Here is an 18,898-nt window from a genome sequence, read left to right on the forward strand (position 1 = left end):
AACTCAGGATCAGTAATGTATGTACACAGTGACTGCACCAGCAGAATAGTGAGTGCAGCTCTGGAGTATAATACAGCAGCTAACTCAGGATCAGTAATGTAATGTATGTACACAGTGACTGCACCAGCAGAATAGTGAGTGCAGCTCTGGAGTATAATACAGGAGGTAACTCAGGATCAGTAATGTAATGTATGTACACAGTGACTGCACCAGCAGAATAGTGAGTGCAGCTCTGGAGTATAATACAGGAGGTAACTCAGGATCAGTAATGTATGTACACAGTGACTGCACCAGCAGAATAGTGAGTGCAGCTCTGGAGTATAATACAGCAGCTAACTCAGGATCAGTAATGTAATGTATGTACACAGTGACTGCACCAGCAGAATAGTGAGTGCAGCTCTGGAGTACAATACAGCAGCTAACTCAGGATCAGTAATGTATGTACACAGTGACTGCACCAGCAGAATAGTGAGTGCAGCTCTGGAGTATAATACAGCAGCTAACTCAGGATCAGTAATGTAATGTATGTACACAGTGACTGCACCAGCAGAATAGTGAGTGCAGCTCTGGAGTACAATACAGCAGCTAACTCAGGATCAGTAATATCAGCCCTAAACGAGTAACATGGATTTTGCAGGTAATTGCTCTGAAATATGTTTCAGGTTAAAAATATCCGCGCCGCTGTGTGCAGAACATAAGCCGTGTCCGCAGGTCATCCCGTCCATTCCTCAGGAGTTACCACTAATGAGCAGCAGATGGATGCAGCATTTGATCAGTCCTCCAGCTGCCCCCCCTCCCACCCCCCCTTTTTTTTATAGTATTTTGGGAATCTTTTTTTATTTCGGCAATGCCCTGCGCTGATAGAAACCATCACTTAACCATGACTGATTGCAGAACACTGTCGCAAAGTTTCACAACTTTAAACTAAAAAAAAAAAAATAAAAAAGAAGTTCTCAGCTTTCACCGCTCACTGCATAGAAATTCATAGTTACCATAGAACTCAATAAGCCTCGGGAGCCATCTAGTGGCCGCAGAAAGAAGTGCAATGTTAACAGGAGAATTACAAATGAGAAGGGGAACCATTATATAAAGACTACCCTTATAAATCAATAACAAAAAAACTACTTTATTTATATATTTTTGTTAAAAACTTAGCATTAAATAAGGTAATGAGTGTAGAAAAAGGTGAAGCACAACAGTTATGGCCATCAGCCATTTTTGTGAATAGGGTCTATAATATGATACACTTCTGGAATGGTGGGGAACGTTGTAGAACACATTTGCCCTCCACTAATGTCACGCTAGGTATGGGGAAGTATCTCATGTACGACAGGGAAGAGGAAACCCGGTGTCTAGGTAAGGGGGAGAATGTGACCCCCTGACTAAGTCAATTGGGCCCTAGCAGGGGCGAAACAATTACAGTCGCAGGGATCTTGACCATGACCCGGCCCACCGACCCCAGCACTTGTGCATCCAAGGGCGCTCATCCAGCTGAAATACATTGCAGCACAGAGACCTGTCAGGTCCCTGCGCTGAGATTTGCCGGCCACCAATTAATGTTATGAATATTCACTGCTCCCCATGCCCATAATCCTAGGCATAAAGAGTGGTGAATATTCTGTCACAGCTAACAGTGATGTCATGCTCTGCGCTGCTGACAAGCTGATCAGTTGCCAGCATGCCAGCGTCAGAGGGTGACACCGGGGAGCGTCGGAAAGATGAGTGTAATCATTTGGTTTTTTTACTGTGTGTGGCGCGCTGGCAGATCATAGTTACCAGGATGCGGATATGTACCAGGATGCGGCCATGATGAGGACATATACCAGAATGGGGCTACATACCAGGATGTGGCCAAAATAGGGATATATAGTAGGATAGGTCTATATTCCAGGATGGAGACATGATGGAGCTATATATACCAGGATCGGGATATGATGAAGCTATATACCAGGATGGGGACTAGATTGGGACATATATCAGGATGGGGACAAAATAGGGACATATACAAGGATTGGGCTAAATACCAGGATGGAGACATGATGAGGATCATATATACCAGGATGGGGACATATACTAGGATGGGGCAATATACACCTAAATGGGGACATGATGGGGCCATATATACACCAGGATGCAGCCATGATGAGGACATATACCAGAATGGGGCTACATACCAGGATGTGGCCAAAATGGGGATATATACTAGGATAGGTCTATATACCAGGATGGAGACATGATGGAGCTATATATACCAGGATGGGGACATGAAGCTATATACCAGGATGGATACTAGATTGGGACATATATCAGGATGGGGACATATACCAGGATGGGGACAAAATGGGGACATATACAAGGATTGGGCTACATACCAGGATGGAGGCATGATGGGGTCATATATACCAGGATGGGGACATATACCAGGATGGGGCAATATATACCTAAATGGCGACATGTTGGAGCCATATAGCAGGACGGGGTCATGATAGTGAGATACACCAGCATGGCACCATGATTGGGATATATACAAGGTTGGACCATGATGGGAACATTATACCAGGATGGGTACATATACCAGTATGGGGCAATATATACCTAAATGGGGACATGATGGGGCCATATATACACCAGGATGGGGCCATGATGGCGAGATACACCAGCATGGGACCATGATGGAGATATATACAAGGTTGGGTCCTGATGGGAACATATACCAAGATGGGGACATATACCAGGATGGGACTACATACCAGGATGTGACCAAAATGGGGACATATACTAGGATTGCAGTATATACAAGTATGGAGACATGATAGGGCCATATATACCAGGATAGGGACATGATGAAGCTATATATACCAGGATCGGGATATGATGTGGCCATATATACCAGAATGGGGACATATATACCTAAATGGGGACATGATGGAGCCATTTAATACTATGATGCGGCCCTGATGGGGAGACACTTCGGCATGGGGCCATGATGGGTATATATATAAGGTTAGGCCATTATGGGAACATATATGTCAGGATGGAGCCATGATGGGGCTATATATACCAGCATATAGTCATGATGGAGTCATACACCAGGATGGGGAACATATTTACTAGGAAGTACAGGACGGGGGGTCATTACCACAATTAAGGGGATGGGGACAACTCTTAAGACTTTATTGGATTTCGAATGCTACAATGGACCAAATGTGTGTGTGGGGGGGGGGGGGGGGGGGGTAAAACTTTGCACAGGGGCACATCAGACTCCGGTTATGCCACAGTGCCCTACTTATGGAATGGATGGGATGAGCGCTTAGTCAACCCCACTAAGCACTAAAGAGGACACAGGGGGCAAACACAGGGGAAGTTGAAAGGTGAGGATATCTGCAGGGTCCTAAAAGGAAAGGGATTAATCCCAAGCAGAGAAGATACCATTTACACCGCAGCAGGAAGAATAGGATGTCAGGGAGCAGTTTGTGTCAGCCATGAAGACTATAGTTTCCTGGGTTCACTGATCACGAGTGGGGCACTGACCCCACATGAGAAATTCTGTGGGGTGAATAATCTCAGAAGATATGATTCATACACCCGCGTTCACATCTGTTAAGTCTTCTAGCAGGCTTTGCTCCAATATGTGCCATTTCTAACACAAGCTGGGTGCAAGTTCCAGATACAGAGCGGGACTGTACCAGAGGCGCCACCTGGTGGTTGGGCTGAGGTAGTGACAGGGTGGAAGAGATAGGGTTAAAGGGGTAGTGACAGATGTGGGAAAGAGGATGATTGGGAGGTCTCGAGAGGAGTCAGTCTATAAGAGGGTTGGTGGCCAGTCAGGAAACCCTGAGGTATCCTCAAGACGTCCGGAGTCTACGGGTCACCCCGGCAGGCTTCGAGAGTCATCTGGCTAGAGAGCCGCCAAGGCCCAGAATCAGACAAAGGTGAATGGAGTCAGGGTAAAGGGGACACAAACCCCACAGCTTGAGGATGAGATCCAAAATGGTGGAGCGGGACAGGTCGAGAGGTAGTACCCCACACTGAGGGGAAGGAAGCAAAAGCAGACTTTCTGGTTGGCTAAGTGAGCTCTGGTGTCGTGTGTGTTTGTGTTCTACGATGAGGACCACCAGAGGGGTGACAAACACCGGCCTGAGGAAACCATGAGCACCCAAAGGCTCCTTAGCGAAGGAGTTTGCCACCAGAGTGTCCCAGGGCCGGCACCTTCCTTCACTAACCCAATACCAAATGTAGTCCTTATTCCATCGAAGTCTAAGACTTCAGGGGTTAACCCTCAGAAATTTGGTGACCACTTCTCTAGAATAGAGGCTGCCACAGAGTCAGCTAAGACACAAGTTGGATACATGGGTGGCTGGTTGATATGTTCGTCTTGTTTCTTTTAGGTCTCGCAAAACCCATTTTTTGGATTCTTGGCCATTTGTATATTTTCGGGACGGCCCAAAGAGACAGTTATTTTGAGAACTGGAAATGTTCCACAGAAGCTTGAGGTGGACTCAGAACCTCCGAGAAATGGTGGACACGATCAGAATGTTCCACCATCCTAGTCATCCATACAATATGTTCATCTTGTTTCTTTTAGGTCTCTCAAAACCCATCATTTGGATTCTTGGCCATTTGTATATTTTCGGAACGGCCCAAAGAGCCAGTTATTTGGAGAACTGGAGGCGTTCCACAGAGGCTTGAGGTGGATTCAGAACCTCTAAGAAGTGGTGGACATGATCAGATGGTTCCTCTGCCACCATCCTAGTCATCCATACCAGTGGCAGATGACCTGGGTCCTGTAGAACACCTCCAGTTTTCGAAAGCCTCATGTAGTCAACTAAAAATTATCTGAGATAATTCCACTAGTGGTCTGGCGGCCCTGTGGATGTGGAATTCGGTAGAGTGTAGAACTGGCAATGTCCACATGGCCGATTTGTTCTCGGTTTTGAGTCAGCTAGAAGCCCAGATGGATTCCATCTGTCACGGGTGACAATCATATGGGTTCTGGCCATAGAAGGTCACAGCGTTTGGCTGCACAGAATGCTCCCTGACTTTCCATTGTTCCTGCTGTCAGTATACATTGATATAGGTAGCTTTCCTGCTGGATTCATCTCTCCCCCTTTTGGACCCAACAGAAGCTCAACTTCCATTCAGCTGCTTTTCATCAGTATTCTCTTGGTGCTTAAATACTCCTTCCTTCTTTGGACTGGTGCTGGTGATTGTTTCAGTTCCTTCAAGCCTTGTTGCAAGCAGGTGGCTTGTACTCCTTTGTGGTATTGTTGCTGAAAACTTTGCTATACGTCTACCTGTGTCATCTTGGATAAGTAGTTCATATATTTTCTTCTGTGTGTCCTCCTTATGTCTTCTTTAGTGTTTAGTGGGGTTGATGAAGAGCTCATCCCTTCCGTTCCCTATTTAGGGCCCAGCAGTAGGGATACCTATGGTCAGGTATCCGGTTTGGTGCATAGGTGCAGAACCTATCTAGGGTGGTGAGGGACCCCAGGGACCAGCAGTAGATTTGGTCAGGGGTCACCATCTTCCCTTTCCGTAGACACAGGGTTTTCCTTGGTACTTCCCCGTACCTAGTGTGACCCCATCTCCCAAAGTTTAGTCCTAACACATTTTGTTGGGGCTTCAAGACGGCCTGAAGCACAACCCTTTTGTTGGTTTGGAGCACAGTTTAGATTCCCTCAATAATGGAGATGTTTGGGTCACCACTTGTACTTCAAGGGGAGCAGTGTCGGCACGAGGCTTTGGCCATTTATTGTCCATGTTATGGTGCGTCATGACGGAACCGTGACCGATCTCCACCCAAAAAGTAGGGTATCCGTCTTCATTGACATGGGACTGAAAGGACACCTTCATGTTGACCGGTCTCGGTGTTTGGATCCCCCTGGTGTTATGTCCTCATCGTCCCATCGGGGGCATATGGACAAGAAACCAACAACAGACCCCCTAGGGGCATCATGATTGGCATCTCCTATCCTTCAGCCCAGACATTGCAGCGGTCCTCACCCCCCCTGTAACTGCCCGTCACCTTATATACCGCTAATCATGGAACACACGGAGGTTTATGGCTTTTATTATTAGAATAGATACCTTAGAATAAAAGAGAATGATTTACATATATACACAGACCCGCCAGATCTCCCCAACATTCACCCATGAGGTATAGAAATCTGCCCGCCGCCCCTCCGATATCCCAGCGCTCCAGGACGGCCTCAAAAATACAATCATGTGACCTCTCAGCATCGGCATTAGTAGAAAAATATCAACCGGAACCAAAATCTTCTTATTCTTCAAGACAAGTCAGTAAGATACGTGTTGCTGTGGGGGAAGGGTCGAGATATCATCAGTCGTCCTGAATGCCACATTTTAGGTTTGCCGGGACAGCGACATCTGAAGATAAGAGACAGCCATAAGTTTAGTAAGTATCAATAGCGACATCTAGTGGTCAACCCGTGTACTGTAGGGTAAAAGATATTGTGTGCCATAGCGACATCTTGTGGTCAACCTGTGTACTGTAGGGTAAAAGATATTGTGTGCCATAGCGACATCTTGTGGTCAACCTGTGTATTGCAGGGTAAAAGCAATTGTGTACCATAGTGACATCCTGTGGTCAACCTGTGTACTGCAGGGTAAGGGCAATTGTGTGCCATAGCGACATCTTGGGGTCAACCTGTGTACTGCAGGGTAAGGGCAATTGTGTGCCATAGCGACATCTTGGGGTCAACCTGTGTACTGTAGGGTAAAAGCAATTGTGTACCATAGTGACATCCTGTGGTCAACCTGTGTACTGCAGGGTAAGGGTAATTGTGTACCATAGTGACATCCTGTGGTCAACCTGTGTACTGCAGGGTAAGGGTAATTGTGTGCCATAGTGACATCCTGTGGTCAACCTGTGTACTGCAGGGTAAGGGCAATTGTGTGCCATAGTGACATCTTGGGGTCAACCTGTGTACTGCAGGGTAAAAGCAATTGTGTGCCATAGTGACATCTTGTGGTCAACCTGTGTACTGCAGGGTAAGGGCAATTGTGTACCATAGTGACATCTTGTGGTCAACCTGTGTACTGCAGGGCAAGGGAAACTGTACTACAGTGAAATCTTGTGGCCAACCTGTGTACTACAGGGGCAGGGCAAGAGTGTACCATACTGACATCTTGTGGTCAACCTGTGTACTGCAGGGTAAAAGCAATTGTGTGCCATAGTGACATCTTGTGGCCAACCTCTATACTGCAGGGTAAAAGCAATTCTGTATCATAGTGACATCTTGTGGTCAACCACTATACTGCAGGGTAAAAGCAATTGTGTACCATAGTGACATCTTGTGGCAAACCTGTGTACTGCAGGGTAGGATAAATAGTGTGCCATAGAGACATCTTGTGGTCAATATGTATATTGCATGTGTACTATTACGTTTCCAATAGCAGACAAAATGCTTTTACCAAATAAAATATATATATTTTAAGGCATAGACAGATATATTAAAGGGAGAAGAATCTTATGAAATCCGGTTTCACCAGCTTCGCTGAGTTTTTACCTAACAGGCTTCTTGAACCCTAAAAAAGATGTATATGACCCTCAGACGTCTCCTATGACTCATTTCAGACCCTTTAATGCAAATATAAGGGGATATAAACAGCCCGTTCCTCTCTTCTTGACCTTCCTTCCCATCACACACACACTATCTGTAGAGTTTCTTCAGTGTTTTAGGGCTTTCACTCCCTATATCTAAGCTGTAGGTTGTGATGTTCTTTGACTATCCAGAATTACAACATGGGGCAGCTGCATTCCCTGCCGCGGCTTTTATACTGGCTACGATAGTTCGTTCTGTGATATTGGGAAGCCCACCCGGCTATGCATTAGGCTTCTTTGGCAGAAGCAATCTTCTGCAATGCAAATTGAAAATTGTTTGACATCCCCTGTTCGGCAAATTCCTAAAATTCATCGAATCGCTTCTATTTAGAATCTATGCTTATCCCCTTTCAGTTTTGGGGGCATCTTATGTGTCCGCATTATACAGCTCTTATCATTAGTGCTTCCAATTTTACAGATAGACGTTCTCACACTATCCAGATTCATCACAAAGCGGCTGCTGCATTCCCTGCCTCGGCTTTTATACTGGCTACAATAGTCCCTTCTGAATGGCTGTGCTATACCACTATGGGGGAGCCCGCCCGGCTGAGTACAGGATCACGTCAGGCTTCCAATTCTACAGCATCCGACATTACGGACGACGTCCTCACCTATCTGTTTCGGCTTGGGCAGGTTCAAATTATTCATGATGTCCACAAACTCGGCTTCGCTCTTGGTCAGTCGCGGGTTCAGACGTTTTTCCTCCTCGACAGTTGTCACAGACTGACCTGATGAAAAAAAGTTCCATAAGTCAGTGCAAAAGACAGCAGGGGCAATGCAGCCCGGGTGACCGTGTGACCATACGATGGCTACAGAGGTGGTAAAAATGGCCGCCACATCCTACATACAAGGAGGCATGGAGGTGGCAGCACTTACCGGTGTAGTCATGAGCCGGGTATAGAAAGCAGCTGTTGGGCAGGGAGAAGATCTTGCTGTGCACCGACTGATACAGAGTACTGGGGCAGCCTGAAACACAATTTAAAGGGGTTGTCCATTTTTATTTGTTTTTTACCTAAATGCATGGATTGTGGCCTCAATATCATTTTTTGCAACACGGCTTCACTAAAAATATTGCACAGTTTGGCTTTTACATGAACTTTGTTTCCCCAAAAACTCAACTTTGATGTGGTTTGTGGTCATAAATCAGCTGACAGAAGTGCAGAAAGAAACAGACTTCTATTAGAATGAGCTCACTGATGGATCCTCAGTTAGCTCATTCTTCAGACAGTAAATGATAATAAGAAAAAAGAAAAAAAAAGTGGTCAACCAAATCAGCTGACGGAAGTGTAGAAAGACACAGACTTCTATTAGAATGAGCTCACTGATGGATCCTCAGTTAGCTCATTCTTCAGACAGGAAATGTTAGTAATAATAATAAATAAAAAAAAAAAAAAAAAAAAAAAAAAAAAGGGGGGGGGTCAACCAAATCAGCTGACGGAAGTGCAGGAAGAAACAGACTTCTATTACGATGAGCTCACTGATGGATTCTCAGCTCATTCTTCAGACAGGAAATGATAATAAAAAAGAAAAAAAATTAAAAAAAAAAAAAAAGAAGTGGTCAACCAAATCAACTGACGGAAGTGTAGAAAGACACAGACTTCTATTAGAATGAGCTCACTGATGGATTCTCAGTTAGCTCATTTTTCAGCCAAGAAATGAAGGTCAACCAAAATAGCTGAGGGAAGCGCAACAATCGACAGACTTCTTTCAGAATGAGCTCACTGATGGTTCCTCAGTTAACTCATTCTGCAGCCAGCAATACTCAGTGCAAAGGAAAGGATATAGAAGGTCAACCAAATCAGCGGAGAGAAGCTCAAAAAGAGACTGCTATTAGAGTGAGCTCACTGATGGATCCTCAGATAGCTCATTCTTCAGCCAGGATATGATAAAGAAGGTCAACCAAATCAGCTGAGGGAACCGCAAAAAGAGACAGACTTCTTTCAGGATGAGCTCACTGATGGGTTCTCAGTTTACTCATGCTGCAGCTAGCAATAGATTGTGGAAAGCGAAGAATATAGAAGGTCAACCAAATCAGCTGAGGGAAGTGCAAAAAAAAAAACAAAAACACTTCTCTTGTCAGAATGAGCTCACTGATGGATTGTAGTTAACGCATTATGCAGCTAGCAAGAGACTGTGCAAAGTGAAGGATATAGGTCAACCAAATCAGCTGAGAGAAGAGGAAAGAGACAGACTTCCCCTGAAAGAATGAGCTCACTGATGGAGCCTCAGTTGACTCCAGTCAGCAATAGCCGTCAACCAAATCAGTTGAGGGAAGCTCAAAAAGGGTCAGACTTCTCCCTTCAGTATGAGCTCACTGATGGATCCTCAGTTAACTCATTTGACAGCTAGAAAGAGACAATGCAAAGCAAGGAATATAGAAGGTCAACCAAATCAGCTGAGGGAAACGCAAAAAGAGTCAGACTTCTCCTGAGTCCAAAATGAGCTCACTGATGGATTCTCAGTTAACTCATTTTGCAGCCAGCAATAGATCGTGCAAAGCAAAGGATATAGAAGATCAACCAAATCAGTTGAGCGAAACGCAAAAAGAGAAAGACTTCAAATTTCAGAATGAGCTCACTGATGGATTCTCAGTTAACTCATTTTGCAGCCAGCAATAGATCGTGCAAAGCAAAGGATATAGAAGATCAACCAAATCAGTTGAGCGAAACGCAAAAAGAGAAAGACTTCAAATTTCAGAATGAGCTCACTGATGGATTCTCAGTTAACTCATTATGCAGCTAGCAATAGACTGTGCAAAGCGAAGGATATAGAAGGTCAACCAAATCAGCTGAGAGAAGAGGAAAGAGACAGACTTCTCCTGACAGAATGAGCTCACTGATGGATTCTCAGTTGACTCCAGTCAGCAATAGCCTCTGCAAAGTGAAGGATATAGAAGGTCAACCAAATCAGCTGAGGGAAGCGCAAAAAGGGTCAGACTTCTCCTTTCAGAATGAGCTCACTGAGTAAACTGAGAACCCATCAGTGAGCTCGTTCTAATAGGAGAAGCCTGTCTCTTTTTGCAGTTCCCTCATCTGATTGTGCAAAGCAAATGATATAGAAGGTCAATCAAATCAGCTGAGGGAACTGCAAAAAGAGACAGGCTTCTCCTATTGGGATGAGCTCACTGATTGATTCTCAGTTGACTCCTTCTGCAGCCAGCAATAGACAGTGTAAAACAAAGGATATAGAAAGGTCAGTGTCTGATGGGGACGTACCTTGCTGGAAGTCCGTGCGGCCGCAGCCTCGGATGAGCAGGGCGTCCCCGGTGAAGGCCATGCTGTTATCATTGAGCACATAGGTGAGGCAGCCGTCTGTGTGGCCAGGAGTGGAGCGCGCCTCCAGAGACTGCAGAGGGGAACAACCCGAAATGTATCACATCTGAAGACATGGGATCAGCAGGAGGCACTCTGTGCAGACACTGCGCCACTAGGGGGGCTTCTTCAGTCAGGACCCCATTTCTGCCCATGCTAAGAGTCCAATTCCGAAACTTACATATTTGCCAAATTTGATGGAATCCCCCTCCTGTATGTGAATGTCCGCCAGAGCCCCACTGTCCTTAGAAATGACGCTCTTACACCCGGGGAGCAGCTTCTTCAGGACCCCCGTCCCAGTCACATGATCTGCATGGCAGTGAGTGTTAGCTGCAGGGTGGAGAAAAGGAGAGTAAAGGGTTAATGGAGTACACGAATGTCGTGTATTATAGTATATTCCTGTACATAGGAGCAGTATTATAGTAGTTATATTCTTGTACATAGGGGGCAGTATTATAGTAGTTATATTCTTGTACATAGGGGCAGTATTATAGTAGTTATATTCTTGTATATAGGGAGCAGTATTATAGTAATTATATTCTTGTACATAGGAGCAGTATTATAGTAGTTATATTCTTGTACATAGGAGCAGTATTATAGTAGTTATATTCTTGTACATAGGGGGCAGTATTATAGTAGTTATATTCTTGTACATAGGGGCAGTATTATAGTAGTTATATTCTTGTATATAGGGAGCAGTATTATAGTAATTATATTCTTGTACATAGGAGCAGTATTATAGTAGTTATATTCTTGTACATAGGAGCAGTATTATAGTAGTTATATTCTTGTACATAGGGGGCAGTATTATAGTAGCTATATTCTTGTACATAGGGGGCAGTATTATAGTAGTTATATTCTTGTACATAGGGAGCAGTATTATAGTAGTTATATTCTTGTACATAGGGGGCAGTATTATAGTAGTTATATTCTTGTACATAGGGGCAGTATTATAGTAGTTATATCCTTGTACATAGGAGCAGTATTATAGCAGTTATATTCTTGTACATAGGGGCAGTATTATAGTAGTTATATTCTTGTACATAGGGATCAGTATTATAGTAGTTATATTCTTGTACATAGGGGCAGTATTATAGTAGTTATGTTCTTGTACATAGGGGGCAGTATTATAGTAGTTATAGTCTTGTACATAGGGGGCAGTATTATAGTAGTTATATTCTTGTACATAGGGGCAGTATTATAGTAGTTATATTCTTGTACATAGGGGCAGTATTATAGTAGTTATATCCTTGTACATAGGAGCAGTATTATAGCAGTTATATTCTTGTACATAGGGGCAGTATTATAGTAGTTATGTTCTTGTACATAGGGGGCAGTATTATAGTAGTTATAGTCTTGTACATAGGGAGCAGTATTATAGTAGTTATATTCTTGTACATAGGGGCAGTATTATAGTAGTTATAATCTTGTACATAGGGGCAGTATTAGAGTAGTTATATTCTTGTACATAGGAGCAGTATTATAGTAGTTATAATCTTGTACATAGGGGCAGTATTATAGTAGTTATGTTCTTGTACATAGGGGCAGTATTATAGTAGTTATAATCTTGTACATAGGAGCAGTATTATAGTAGTTATATTCTTGTACATAGGGGGCAGTATTATAGTAGTTATATTCTTGTACATAGGGGGCAGTATTATAGTAGTTATATTCTTGTACATAGGGGGCAGTATTATAGTAGTTATATTCTTGTACATAGGAGCAGTATTATAGTAGTTGTATTCTTGTACATAGGAGCAGTATTATAGTAGTTGTATTCTTGTACATAGGAGCAGTATTATAGTAGTTGTATTCTTGTACATAGGAGCAGTATTATAGTAGTTATATTCTTGTACATAGGGGCAGTATTATAGTAGTTATATTCTTGTACATAGGGGGCAGTATTATAGTAGTTGTATTCTTGTACATAAGGGGCAGTATTATAGTAGTTATATTCTTGTACATAGGGGGCAGTATTATAGTAGTTGTATTCTTGTACATAAGGGGCAGTATTATAGTAGTTATATTCTTGTACATAAGGGGCAGTATTATAGTAGTTATATTCTTGTACATAGGGGCAGTATTATAGTAGTTATATTCTTGTACATAGGGGGCAGTATTATAGTAGTTGTATTCTTGTACATAGGAGCAGTATTATAGTAGTTGTATTCTTGTACATAGGAGCAGTATTATAGTAGTTGTATTCTTGTACATAGGAGCAGTATTATAGTAGTTGTATTCTTGTACATAGGAGCAGTATTATAGTAGTTATATTCTTGTACATAGGGGCAGTATTATAGTAGTTATATTCTTGTACATAGGGGGCAGTATTATAGTAGTTGTATTCTTGTACATAAGGGGCAGTATTATAGTAGTTATATTCTAGTACATAGGGGGCAGTATTATAGTAGTTGTATTCTTGTACATAAGGGGCAGTATTATAGTAGTTATATTCTTGTACATAAGGGGCAGTATTATAGTAGTTATATTCTTGTACATAGGGGCAGTATTATACTAGTTATATTCTTGTACATAAGGGGCAGTATTATAGTAGTTATATTCTTGTACATAGGGGCAGTATTATAGTAGTTATATTCTTGTACATAGGGGGCAGTATTATAGTAGTTGTATTCTTGTACATAAGGGGCAGTATTATAGTAGTTATATTCTTGTACATAGGGGCAGTATTATAGTAGTTATATTCTTGTACATAGGGGGCAGTATTATAGTAGTTATATTCTTGTACATAGGAGCAGTATTATAGTAGTTATATTCTTGTATATAGGGAGGAGTATTATAGTAGTTATATTCTTGTACATAGGAGCAGTATTATAGTAGTTGTATTCTTGTACATAGGCGTGCAGTGCTCTGGCCTCTGCCGCGGATTATTCATGGCTCTAGTTCCATTGCTGTAATTCACTCATTTACTATCAAGATTTTACACTTTGAACCCCATAAAATGTTATTACTGCAGCTTTGTGTCTGGGTTTCCTGTATGGAGAATAGTCTACTATTGTTCTCTGTTATCAGTCATTTCAGGTGGAGGAGGGGCAGACAGTGTTTTGTATAGGGATGAGTGACAGAAAGTGGGGATCCCTCCCCAACTCGGCAATCACTACTCAGACGTCTCAATTTACCGTTAGTGTCCCTTTAAATAGACCTATGTCTTTCCAAACTACAAGTCCCAGCAAGTTACGGTGTCTGTTTAAAGAGACCTATGTCTCTCTGAGCTGTATACCCTGTATGTGAGCCCCTCGTACCTGCATAGACCATCTTGAGCCCCAGATCTTTGACCAGTTTGGCGTCGCGGTTCGCCGTATCCAGCACGGGGTCGATCAGGACGGCTTCTTTGGTTTCTGCATCAGCCAGAAGGTAGGTGTATGTACAGCTGACCGGCTCAAACAGCTGCAGGGAAAAAAGGTTTTGGTTACTTTTAGTGGTCTGGTGGAGGTATTTAAGGGGTCTGGTCTGGGGGCTGTTTTTATATAGACATCTGGTGGCTGTATACAGGGGGTCTGGTGGCTGTATAGAGGGGTCTGGTCTGTGGGCTGTATATAGGGGGGGGTCTAGTGGCTGTATAGAGGTGTCTGGTCTGCGGGCTGTATATAGAGGGTCTGGTCTGCGGGCTGTATATAGAGGGTCTGGTCTGCGGGCTGTATATAGAGGGTCTGGTCTGCGGGCTGTATATAGAGGGTCTGGTCTGCGGGCTGTATATAGAGGGTCTGGTCTGCGGGCTGTATATAGAGGGTCTGGTCTGCGGGCTGTATATCGAGGGTCTGGTCTGTGGGCTGTATATCGAGGGTCTGGTCTGCGGGCTGTATATCGAGGGTCTGGTCTGCGGGCTGTATATCGAGGGTCTGGTCTGCGGGCTGTATATAGAGGGTTTGGTCTGCGAGCTGTATATAGAAGGTCTGGTCTGCGAGCTGTATATAGAGGGTCTGGTCTGCGGGCTGTATATGGAGGGTCTGCTCTGAGGGCTGTATATGGAGGGTCTGCTCTGCGGGCTGTATATAGAGGGTCTGCTCTGCGGGCTGTATATAGAGGGTCTGCTCTGCGGGCTGTATATGGAGGGTCTGCTCTGCGGGCTGTATATAGAGGGTCTGGTCTGCGGGCTGTATATAGAGGATCTGGTCTGCGAGCTGTATATAGAGGGTCTGGTCTGCGAGCTGTATATAGAGGGTCTGGTCTGCGAGCTGCACATAGAGGGTATGCTCTGCGGGCTGTACATAGGGGGTATGCTCTGCGGGCTGTACATAGGGGGTATGCTCTGCGGGCTGTATATAGGGGGTCTGCTCTGCGGGCTGTATATAGGGGGTCTGCTCTGCGGACTGTATATAGGGGGTCTGCTCTGCAGGCTGTATATAGGGGGTCTGCTCTGCGGGCTGTATATAGGGGGTCTGCTCTGCAGGCTGTATATAGGGGTCTGCTCTGCAGGCTGTACATAGGGGGGGGTCTGGTCTGTGGGCTGTACATAGGGGGGGTCTGGTCTGCGGGCTGTATATAGGAGAGTCTGGTCTGCGGGCTGTATATAGGAGGTCTGCGGGCTGTATATAGGAGGTCTGCGGGCTGTATATAGGGGTCTGGTCTGGGGGCCAGTGTATGGTGCCTGCGGTTCTGGTTCTGCTGGATCGGCTCCAGGATTTGGCAGCGCTCCGGAATGTGCAGTGTGAGTGTGCAGCCTCCTCCTCACTTCCTTACTGACCCTCCTCCTCCTATTATATGATTATTGCAGCCAGTGATGACCATAAACTGCTGCTTCTTCTATGTCCCAGTCCCCTACGGCCCAGTGACCGGTCACCATAGTGGTGGGCCGGGCCCGGGGACCCTCTCGGGGGTCACTGCAGCCCCTCTTGGCTCTATGACAGCGGATACAGTCAGTGACACCTCTGACGACCACCCTAAATTGCACTGAATTAAAAGCAGCCGGCACAGACGGGGTTAAGTCACATGACCACCATGCAATTAACCCCCCAAGTGCCGGAGATTATTTTACCTGTCTGAAGACGAGTCCTCTCCCCGCCGCTGCCATGACACAATGCGCCCGCACTCCGCCAACCAGCGCCCTGCCAATGTATGTCGACATGTCCGCGTCAGCGCGCAGGAGGTTAATATACTGTGGCGACACCTCGGTGTGTCCCCGGTGCTTAGCCTGCGGGGGACACGCCCACCCAGAAGTCCGCCAATCACAGGCGGCAGCCGGAGAGATCCGCCAATCATAGGCAGCAGTCGGAGGTGGGCGTGGACTGCTGCTATTAACCCCTTTACGGCCACGGCTGTGTCGTGTTGTCACGTACGCCGGTTTTAGAGCTGCGTTCACACTGCAGCGATGTAAAACATCTGATTTTCAAGCAGAAGACGCTTCAGGAAACGCTGCTTGTCTCCGGCTACTAAGCGCAGAAGTGTGCATGCAGCTCTGGATGAGTTTCACTAAGGGCAGAAGTGTGCATGCAGCTCTGGATGGACTACACTAAGGGCAAAAGTGTGCATGCAGCTCTGGATGGACTACACTAAGGGCAGAAGTGTGCATGCAGCTCTGTATGGACTACACTAAGGGCAGAAGTGTGCATGCAGCTCTGGATGGACTACACTAAGGGCAGAAGTGTGCATGCAGCTCTGGATGGACTACACTAAGGGCAGAAGTGTGCATGCAGCTCTGGATGGACTACACTAAGGGCAGAAGTGTGCATGCAGCTCTGGATGGACTACACTAAGGGCAGAAGTGTGCATGCAGCTCTGGATGGACTACACTAAGGGCAGAAGTGTGCATGCAGCTCCGGATAGACTACACTAAGGGCAGAAGTGTGCATGCAGCTCTGTATGGACTACACTAAGGGCAGAAGTGTGCATGCAGCTCTGGATGGACTACACTAAGGGCAGAAGTGTGCATGCAGCTCCGGATAGACTACACTAAGGGCAGAAGTGTGCATGCAGCTCTGTATGGACTACACTAAGGGCAGAAGTGTGCATGCAGCTCTGGATGGACTACACTAAGGGCAGAAGTGTGCATGCAGCTCTGGATGGACTACACTAAGGGCAGAAGTGTGCATGCAGCTCTGGATAGACTACACTAAGGGCAGAAGTGTGCATGCAGCTCTGGATGGACTACACTAAGGGCAGAAGTGTGCATGCAGCTCTGGATGGACTACACTAAGGGCAGAAGTGTGCATGCAGCTCTGGATGGACTACACTAAGGGCAGAAGTGTGCATGCAGCTCTGGATTAACTCCACTAAGGGCAGAAGTGTGCATGCAGCTCTGTATGGACTACACTAAGGGCAGAAGTGTGCATGCAGCTCTGGATAGACTACACTAAGGGCAGAAGTGTGCATGCAGCTCTGGATTAACTCCACTAAGGGCAGAAGTGTGCATGCAGCTCCGGATAGACTACACTAAGGGCAGAAGTGTGCATGCAACTCTGTATTAACTCCACTAGGTGCAGAAGTGTGCATGCAGCTGTGGATTAACACCACTAAGGGCAGAAGTGTGCATGCAACTCTGGATTAACTCCACTAGGTGCAGAAGTGTGCATGCAGCTCTGGATTAACTCCACTAGGTGCAGAAGTGTGCATGCAACTCTGGATTAACTCCACTAAGGGCAGAAGTGTGCATGCAGCTCTGGATTAACTCCACTAAGGGCAGAAGTGTGCATGCAACTCTGGATTAACTCCACACTAGGTGCAGAAGTGTGCATGCAGCTCTGGATTAACTCCACTAGGTGCAGAAGTGTGCATGCAGCTCTGGATTAACTCCACTAGGTGCAGAAGTGTGCATGCAGCTCTGGATGAGTTTCACTAAGGGCAGAAGTGTGCATGCAACTCTGGATTAACTCCACTAGGTGCAGAAGTGTGCATGCAACTCTGTATTAACTCCACTAGGTGCAGAAGTGTGCATGCAGCTCTGGATTAACTCCACTAAGGGCAGAAGTGTGCATGCAACTCTGGATTAACTCCACTAGGTGCAGAAGTGTGCATGCAGCTCTGGATTAACTCCACTAGGTGCAGAAGTGTGCATGCAGCTCTGGATTAACTCCACTAGGTGCAGAAGTGTGCATGCAGCTCTGGATTAACTCCACTAAGGGCAGAAGTGTGCATGCAGCTCTGGATTAACTCCACTAAGGGCAGAAGTGTGCATGCAACTCTGGATTAACTCCACTAGGTGCAGAAGTGTGCATGCAGCTCTGGATTAACTCCACTAAGGGCAGAAGTGTGCATGCAACTCTGGATTAACTCCACTAGGTGCAGAAGTGTGCATGCAGCTCTGGATTTACTCCACTAAGGGCAGAAGTGTGCATGCAGCTCTGGATTAACTCCACTAGGTGCAGAAGTGTGCATGCAGCTCTGGATTAACTCCACTAAGGGCAGAAGTGTGCATGCAACTCTGGATTAACTCCACTAGGTGCAGAAGTGTGCATGCAGCTCTGGATTAACTCCACTAGGTGCAGAAGTGTGCATGCAGCTCTGGATTAACTCCACTAAGGGCAGAAGTGTGCATGCAGCTCTGGATTAACTCCACTAAGGGCAGAAGTGTGCATGCAACTCTGGATTAACTCCACTAGGTGCAGAAGTGTGCATGCAGCTCTGGATGAGTTTCACTAAGGGCAGAAGTGTGCATGCAACTCTGGATTAACTCCACTAGGTGCAGAAGTGTGCATGCAACTCTGGATTAACTCCACTAGGTGCAGAAGTGTGCATGCAACTCTGGATTAACTCCACTAGGTGCAGAAGTGTGTATGCAGCTCTGGATGAGTTTCACTAAGGGCAGAAGGGTGCATGCAGCTCTGGATTAACTCCACTAGGGGCAGAAGGGTGCATGCAGCTCTGGATTAACTCCACTAAGGACAGAAGTATGCATGCAGCTCTGGATTAACTCCACTAAGGGCAGACGTGTGCATGCAGCTCTGGATAGACTCCACTAGGGGCAGAAGTGTGCGTGCAGCTCTGGATGGACCCTACTAAGGGCAGAAGT

The 18,898-nt window shown here is 45.5% G+C and overlaps 1 protein-coding gene across 1 annotated transcript; it reads right to left on the reverse strand.

Moving 5' to 3' along the window:
• Positions 1–6,054: 6,054 nt before the first annotated feature.
• Positions 6,055–16,086, reverse strand: ETHE1 (ETHE1 persulfide dioxygenase). The gene is made up of 7 exons (XM_075329369.1): positions 15,929–16,086; positions 14,196–14,340; positions 11,117–11,265; positions 10,840–10,969; positions 8,501–8,590; positions 8,236–8,352; positions 6,055–6,387 (listed from the first exon to the last, which is right to left on the reverse strand). The coding sequence occupies exons 1-7, from the start codon at positions 16,016–16,018 to the stop codon at positions 6,341–6,343; spliced, it is 768 nt and encodes a 255-aa protein (XP_075185484.1). The 5' UTR covers positions 16,019–16,086; the 3' UTR covers positions 6,055–6,340.
• Between the last annotated feature and the right edge of the window lie 2,812 nt (positions 16,087–18,898).

Source organism: Anomaloglossus baeobatrachus, chromosome 11, assembly GCF_048569485.1.
Source record: "Anomaloglossus baeobatrachus isolate aAnoBae1 chromosome 11, aAnoBae1.hap1, whole genome shotgun sequence".
Classification (NCBI taxonomy): Eukaryota; Metazoa; Chordata; class Amphibia; order Anura; family Aromobatidae; genus Anomaloglossus; species Anomaloglossus baeobatrachus.

Bases quoted from the DNA above. Each gene is read 5' to 3' on its own strand.
- ETHE1 (XM_075329369.1), bottom strand. From the start codon at position 16,018: ATGTCGACATACATTGGCAGGGCGCTGGTTGGCGGAGTGCGGGCGCAT. The intron at 14,341-15,928 runs GTAAAATAATCT...TTTTCCCTGCAG, and splicing joins GAGGACTCGTCTTCAGACAG to CTGTTTGAGCCGGTCAGCTG. The intron at 8,353-8,500 runs GTAAGTGCTGCC...TTTTTTCATCAG, and splicing joins CCCGGCTCATGACTACACCG to GTCAGTCTGTGACAACTGTC.